The following is an 8,876-nucleotide window of genomic DNA, read 5'->3' as shown; positions in this document are numbered from 1 at the left end:
AAATGAAGCAGCTTTTTAATTCTAAGAACATAAGAGTTTTAAAGAAATTGTCACGTTTCTGTCAGATCATAATGGCCAGATTTTGATATCTCGTCATTACTTTCCTTTTACATTGTATATATTGTAAGATACTACTGCCACTGTTTGCCATTAAGTACCGATTGTTTCACTTATTCGATCGGGTTTTTTTTTTTTTTGTTAACTGCCGTTGTTTGCCTTATGAAGTTCACGATATGTACATAGTATATATATGCTTTTTGTATTACATCTTTATTTATGGCTTTGTTTTGCCATAAAATATTTACCTGTTTGTTATTCTTCCATGCCCCCTGGCGGGGCGGTTCAAGAATAAAATTCATTGACATTGTCATCAACTGACACCCCCTCCAATACCCTTGTATAGGCTTCCCTTGGCTGCACTACCTCCATAAAATTAGAACACAGTGAAGGCGCACACGCGGATCAAGAGGTGATACCATCGGATTTAGATCGTTGAATTTCAATTTCAAATGATATCATGTACTCTCTAAAAAATATCGAGTGAAAATATTCACTCTTAAAAGAGTGAATACAAAAAAGAGTGAATTTCGAGTGAAATTGGAGTGAATTTTGAGTGAAAATGTTCATATATAAACATATATATGTATATAGTCAAGGTCTCTATAATTATACATTATAAGATACCAGATGTAGTGGCGGCGATTTTGCCTCTTCTTACAATCGCCGCCACTATAGACCTATACAGGATTTTCTTTTTCCGGGGCGGGGCAAGTGTGATAGTTTCATAATGTTCGGTATTTGGAGGTTGGCGCGCAAGCGAGGTTATGGGACGCCATCCCCTTCCTCATTAAGGAGTATATATATATATATATATATATATATATATATATATATATATATATATCAATAATTATGTCACATGCCAATCTTGATTTTGATTAAAAATCCGAATTTTCGGGGGTCCTCCCCCTTCGTCAGGGGTGACAGTGCGAATGAATTTTCACAGTGAAAAAAAAATATATATATATACACTGTATATATATATATATATATATGATATATATATATATATATATATATATATATATATATATACATATAACATGACGAAGTAGGGTGGTAATGCAGCTGTAGCACCACGAGGCGAGACCAGCTGTGACTGCACATTGAGAGCATTATGCACCTTATGACCGGTCATCCATTTACAGCCATTAACTTTGATTACATTATTGCATTTTGAGTTGTAACAGTCTACGCATTTTGGAGTGACGTCAGGGATCACTCCAAAATCTTCGAGCGATCCCTGACGTCACTCCAAAATGAGTGAAAATGAGCATTTCCACTCAAAATTCACTCCAATTTCACTCGAAATTCACTCTTTTCTGTATTCACTCTTTTTAGAGTGAAAATTTTCACTCGATTTTTTTTTAGAGAGTATATATATATATATATATATATATATATATATATATGATACTGATAGTTCGCGTGATGGTACCAGTATAGAATAGATGACAAAGTAGGGTGGTAATGCATTTCAGTCCAACGTGCTATTTATTCAGGCGAAATTTTCGACGAATACACACGTCGACCCTGAGGAAGACGTATGGTATTCGTCGAAAATTTGGTCTGAATGAATAGCACTGTTGAGCTGAAATGCATTACCACCCTACTTCGTCATGTTATATGTATATATATATATATATATATATATATATATATATATATCATATATATATATATATATATGCATATATATAGATATATATATATATATATATATATACAGTGTATATATATATATATATATATATACAGTGTATATATATATCTTTTTTCACTGTGAAAATTCATTCGCACTGTCACCCCTGACGAAGGGGGAGGACCCCCGAAAATTCGGATTTTTAATCAAAATCAAGATTGGCATTTAATGCATTCCTCTGTTGTGACATAATTATTGCTATAAATATATATATATATATATATATATATATATATATATATATATATACATATATATATATATATATATATATATATATATATATATATATATATATATATATATTTAATGAGGAAGGGGATGAGGAAGGGGATGGCGTCCCATAACCTCGCTTGCGCGCCAACCTCCAAATACCGAACTATCACACTTGCCCCGCCCCGGAAAAAGAAAATCGTGTATAGGTCTACAGTGGCGGCAATTGTAAGAAGAGGCAAAATCGCCGCTACTACATCTGGTATCTATATATAATGTACAATTATAGAGACCTTGACTATATACATATATATGTTTATATATATATAGGTGTGTATGTGAGTGTGTGTGTGTGTGTGTGTGTGTGTGTGTGTACGTGTGCGTGTGTATGCATTTATCATAATTATGAGTGTGTTCACACGGTGATTAGATGTTTGATTAGAGCCTACAAGCCAAATATAATTGTTTCCTATGTGGTGGTAGACGACTCGCGCTCAAAGTGAATTATTATGCGATTGTAAAGTCCTGATACATAAATAACAAAAATGATGATTTTATTAGGAAATATGATATCCATTTTATGTACAGCGCAAACAATTACAGACTGGTTTGATATTGACTGTATATAATAAGAGAAAACGTTGAAAGTAGATGGAATTTTTTCATGTTACCAGAGGTAATTCTTTTTTTCGATGATTTCTAACTAGGAAAAAAAATCTTCGTCTTTGTCCAAGTTAGCATGACTGCTGCCGTGTCTATTTTTGTTTCTTATGCAGGTTAATACAAAGGCCATCCAAGGAGGTATTCATTCATTTTTTCTTGCTTAATAGGCCTATAAAGAGACAAAACTATAAACACAAGACGACCAAACATGAGCACCGCGTGTATAATCAGACGACAATATATAGCCTGCGGAGAATGATTTCGAACTGAAAGAGTAAGGAATACATGGAAACACTATTAAAACGTGAATGAAAGCGGTGTGCGTTTCAATTAACAGTAGTGAATGAACTGGGTATCAAGGCATCCCACTTGGAGCGTAAAAGTAAACTCTAGTTACTTGACTGTGACGTGACTTCCAGTAACTCTCTTCATGCGTTTCCTCAATCCACTTATCCCCACTTACGAGTTTTCACTCAAGCAATATACGCTTTGAACGACTGAGTTTTTTTAAACGGATCCATTCAGAGCATCACATTCCCCATCACTACATCATCTAAGGGGATGACAGTCCAGTTTTGTTGCAGTTTCAGTCAAGTGTCTAATCATGTCTTCTTCTTCTTCTTCTTCTAGACAAAGCAAACACTCAAACAGAAATTTTCACAGTAAATGTCCAAATCAGCTATTGAAAGAACACCATGTAAACCCATTTACCAACATTACACTTGTCTTAAAGGACAAGTTCACCTTCATAAACATAAGGATTGAGAAAATGCAACAATATTAGTAGAACACATCAGTGAAAGTTTGAGAAAAATTGGACAATCGATGCAAAAGTTATGAATTTTTTTAATTTTTGTGTTGGAACCGCTGGATGAGGAGACTACTACAGCTTGTGAGTCATATGCGTACAACAGTATAAAGAAAATGTAAAAGAAAATTCAACATATTTTCACTTTTTTCGCATAATAAAAGAGCACTTGACTTGCCTCTTTCTAAAGGCAGGGGGAATAATATTACCCATAACATTTGTCGGTAAGGAGTCAGGGGAATGTGTACTTTTTTCAAAAGATGGAATTTTGTGAAATTCTCTTTATATTTTCCTTAAATTGTTGTACGCATGTGACATCTAAGTTATTCATACACTGCAGTAGTCTTCTCATCCAGCGGGTACTGCACAAAAACTTCAAAAATTCATAACTATTGAACGGATTGTCTGATTTTCCTCAAACTTTCAATGATATGTTCTACTAATATTGCTTCATTCTCTCAATCCTTATGTTTATGAAGGTGAACTTGTCCTTTAAGATTCTTACACTTTCCCTTACTGCATTTTCTCTGGTCCAACTGCCTCTGGGCCGCTATATAGTCATGACTTTAAATGGAAGACTTAATTATTGCAGCCATATTTCACACATATGGGTACTGTAACTCGATTTTAATAATGAAACCGAAATGCATCAAAATCTGCATTGTGTCAGGGAGATTACAATACAGATATAAGAAAAATATGTTGACTTAAAAAATCACCATTATGCCCCTTTACATAGAGAGCGAATACAAATCAGTTTTCATAACCTTAACAACGAAAATAGTATAGCAAAATAATCATGGTGATGGGAGGATTATACAGACAAAACAATATGTGCATTCACTGCAATAGTTACCAAAATTTTGAGTTGTCATGGCGTTTGAATGGAGAGAAATCCATGCGTAGTAGTATTGGATTATTTGAAATTACAGATATACTTGTGCAATAACCGTCACTCCCCGCCTGAGTTGCCCGCGCGTAAGTTCAGGGGGGGGGGGGGGGGTGTTTCATCAACGCTTGTCAGCGCCGACAACTGTCGGCGCTGACCAATTTCAGCAAAATCCTTGGTTTTGATTGGCTGAGATGCTCTGGTCACTGACTGTTACTATGGTGATTCAAGTTGTCAGCGCCGACAAACGTTGATGAAACACCCCCCAGAAGACGACAATCAAAAGAGAATGACACACAGCACTTTGTACTTATTATTACGTCACAATACCCAATTCTCCAAGCTTATACAGTACACTGTCCGACAAGTTGTTTGGACGATTAGTTACCAAATCAACGACGCACATTAATATTGACCACTATTCCATATCATAAGCAATTTGCAAAGACGACATTTGACAGCAGTTCTAGTACAGTGTTGGCAACTCTTGCCAATTCCAACAAAAAAAGGTATCTCTGGCAGTCGCTTTAAAATCCAAACTTTTTCCGATAAATTGAATAGGCACGTTGACAAGGGGCAGTGAAATATAATGAAATCATACAAGATACAGGGTAATTCATCAGAAATCAAATAGACGCAGTGAATCTGTTGCTTTCGTGGTTCAGTATTTTCTGATCCTACAGAGAGTTGTCGGCCATGGACTTGTCTTCTGAAGTAATGCAGTTTTCTGTTTTTATGGCATTAGTCTCCTCTTTAGCACCTTCTAGTTGCTCTGTCCCGTCGTCCATTTGGAGCACGAGGTCGGAAGACTCTTCTAAATTGTCATCTCCAGTCGCTTCTTCCTCATTCCCCACGTTCTCATCTCCGTTCTCAATGACCACTTCAACGCCGGCGTCTTCGGAGCCCTCAAAGCCATCATTTTCAATCCCCTTCTCAATGTCTCTAATTTCATCCTGACCTGGCGTGGTTGGTTCTTGCAGCGATTCGCAGAGTTTACTTGTAAGGCGGTAGAGTTGAAGCATAACGACAATTGCATTCTTTGCGGCGAAGAAGATGAGTGTTTCTCCGTAGTAGCCAGCAGAAATGATGATATAAAGTCTGAGAACGAGGTAAGGACCGTCTTGCATGAGCATGTTTACAACAAGAGACCATATCTCGCCCTCACAGCAGCAGCTGAAGCAGGAGCTCCGACGACAGCAAGTACCTTTCCTCTGTCCGTCCGTGGAGTCCATTTCGGGGGATTCCTCCGGCACCTGAGACTTTGATCGTACCGCCGTGAGACCGAGAGGGAACTGGAGGAGACTCCAGCACCAAACAGTGATGATGAAGCCCACGTACACTTCTTGGCAGGCCACCTCGGGGATGCTCAGACTCTCCGTAAAAAATTCAAGCATGTCTGCCGCCATCGCCGCTAGAGCCAATAGGAGCAGGGAAAGCTGATCACGTGATAACTTCCCTTTAGGCGCCAGCCAGCGACCAAATATTATGATAAGCATCATAATCTGCTGGAAAAGCATGGAGTAGCTCCGACTCTGGTCATGGGATTCCTGTAACAAAGTACGCAAAAAGGTCAAACACGATCATAAGAACTTGCCAATCACTCATGAGCTTTTTGACTTATCAGATGTGGGGAAAATCATCTACTGTATAATGCTCATTACTGGTTCTTCAGTATACCACATGTACAGTGATGTATACATGAACAGAATTTTGTACGCGTATCATTACAGAAAAAAAAAAACCACCTGTGTATATGACGCGACGATGAAAGATTGTCAGATATACCGTTTTACAATACATATACAGGTTGTGTTCCGACATAGAAAGTGTATGAGTCCCATAAACGACAAGAAAACTAAATTGAACTCGTCAAACTTTTTCTCAGACCGCCTTCTGACTAAGCTTCAATCATTTTGCATAACAGGCACAATGAAACTATCGCATCAATCTACATTTGTCGCTTGCTAAGATATCTATGTATAGATATAATATGCTGGGGTTTTTTCCTTTCCCACCAAATCATATTTGTACAGACAAACTTGAAATGTAAGTTATTTTTTTACGTGCATATTGATATTTGAGCATTATTGGGACCCCTATCTCTAAGCATAAAGTTTGTATTGTTTTTGTTCGTGTTTACTTTGTATACAATCATGTATCTTTATGTGTCTTATCATTTATATTTATTCATGTTGAAATGATGGTGAATAAAACTGAACTGAACTGAACTAAACTACTTCAATGATATGACGGACTTTTTTTTTTGCTCTTTTTTTTTCGTGGATCAACGATGATAACTGTAGGTCCTACTGTGTATAAGGTCTCTCTTTGAAACATATTAGTTGTTGAGAAGACCCAAATACGGCTAACAAATATAGATAAAGAGTTCTCTAAACAAATACATCTAATAGTTGTACTTAGTTGTCTGCATGCGTTATTCATCAACTGTCTTGAACAATTTACCGTTCACAAATATTCTTGAAAACCTCATAAATGCTATAACATATCAAAGTTGATCTTACAGCCATTAGCCTGCCGTCGGTAATGTTGACTCCGAACAAGGTGTTTGATGATCCATTCAGGTTCAGCCTTTCGGCGCACTCGTCATAGAACTCGATTGGACAGGTTTCTAGCCGGGCTTCTTGAATCACGAAGGTGCGAAAATTTAGAGCGTGGATCTCAAGGGTGAGAATACACGGAACGATCCATAATAGATAGATGAAAACACTTGGAATAAACCTGCAGCGAGATAAAACAAAATAGATAAGAAGAGCATTATGATAACAATGTAAAACCTGCTCCCAAGGCAGAAGAAATATTAAAACAAGGCCAACAAAGCAGCTGATGTAGTTGATACTAACGGGTCAATACATAAACTGTATACTTTGAGCATCATAGGGGTTCAAACATAATACATCCCATCTCGTTTATCAAAAGTTCGTTAGCAGACAAAATAAATGTACCAAAAATATATATAAACCTTCCCTTTTCCTAACCTTGAATTGATCTGAACTAAATACACTATGTCTGTACCCGGCAAACTCTTCATCTGGACTGTCTTTATCTTACTTTGTTTTTGTTGTTTGGTCTTGGGGAAATAAAATCTCAATAATACTAAGAAAATTTCCTTCAATATGGAAAGTACATACTCCTTCTACTTGTTACTTATATAAGGGTAACATTATTCCCCTACTTTCTGACAGAGGTAAGTCAATTGGTCTTTCATTAAGGTAAAAAAAAAAAGAAAATGTGTGTTGAATTTTCATTATTTTCTTAATATATATCATTGTCCATCCGTATTGTCGTATAATGATGTTATTTTCTTATCCGGCGATGTTGGTAACGAAGTTTTGACAAATTTAAACATTATCCAATTTTCCCCAAACTTCGGTTATGTCCCGTCTATACTAATATTGCTTGCATTCCCTCAATGAACATATTACTTGGGTTTAGTGTCACTGATGGTGAGGGGTATGGTTGCGCAACCAAACATAAATACATCATGTCCAAAGATAAAATTAGTCCAGATTCTAAGGACCACTTCCTGAAAAACGATATAAACCAGGATACTAAGAAAGTCTAGCAGTATACATAATATACCAGCAATGATTCCGATACTTACCAAGTCCACTCGCCTCTCTTCTTGTAATTCACAGTGACGACGAGCTCTATAAATGACGGAATGATGAGAGCATTGACTACGAATATACGGGGCTCGTTCACAGTTTCGTAGACGATGAACGTGAGGATGATGCCGTTGATGGCATAGACAAGGCGCACCAAGACAGCCTTGCTTATCGCGGTCAGAGATAAATCCACCATGTTAGGGATCCTGTTTGCAAATTCAAAAATACAATGCAGAAAACAAATCATATCGTCGTCATCAAACACATTTAGATTGGCGAAGGTATAACAACGCAGCCGGTTGAGTCTATTCGAAGTCATCTTGATGGAGGTAGTACTCAATTGTAATACTGCACCATCGCGGATTTACACGTTGACAAGAAATAAAATCGGTTGAAATAAATCGAACAGCTTTCTTTAAAATCGGACAAGATGTTACGAAGGAAGGGGAACTAAACTTCGTCACACTGTTTTTATTTGCCTCAACCACCATGTGCAAGTTGAATGAGGTGAAGATGTGAAAAATCCTCAGCCCTCCCGATGGCCATGTTGGTTTACATACATTTAATGTAACAAAGATCGTATGTGAAATGAATATCGATATTGTTATAGAAACTGCATCCCCTAAAAGTCACCATCGTTATACACAGATGCACTACTTAGACGCACTTCTTATTTTGATTTAAAAAGGGAAATGATACTGAAGATTTGTGTGCATGACAGGAAATACTGTAGTACTTTTTTAGGCAAAGACACCATCATGATGTATTTTGCATACACATTGTGGTTTCGACTAACATTTCAAGACATTTCAAGGTCCGTTTTTTGTCCCCGCCGAACGAGTTCGAGCAGGGGACTATGAAACGGGCTCCGTACGTGTGTGTGTCCGTGTGTCCGTCCGTGTGTCCGTCCGTCCG

General features: G+C 37.2%; 1 protein-coding gene across 1 annotated transcript; it reads right to left on the bottom strand.

Moving 5' to 3' along the window:
• Positions 1–5,012: 5,012 nt before the first annotated feature.
• LOC139740702 (transmembrane protein 26-like) lies at positions 5,013–8,157 on the bottom strand. The gene is made up of 3 exons (XM_071651270.1): positions 7,958–8,157; positions 6,858–7,074; positions 5,013–5,882 (listed from the first exon to the last, which is right to left on the bottom strand). The coding sequence occupies exons 1-3, from the start codon at positions 8,155–8,157 to the stop codon at positions 5,013–5,015; spliced, it is 1,287 nt and encodes a 428-aa protein (XP_071507371.1).
• Positions 8,158–8,876: the final 719 nt, after the last annotated feature.

Source organism: Diadema antillarum, unplaced genomic scaffold, assembly GCF_040938485.1.
Source record: "Diadema antillarum isolate AM-2024a unplaced genomic scaffold, OU_Dant_1.0 seq00000876_RagTag, whole genome shotgun sequence".
Taxonomy (NCBI): Eukaryota; Metazoa; Echinodermata; class Echinoidea; order Diadematoida; family Diadematidae; genus Diadema; species Diadema antillarum.
Note: the sequence above shows the minus strand (reverse complement) of the source record. Positions and strands in the feature narration are given on the sequence as shown.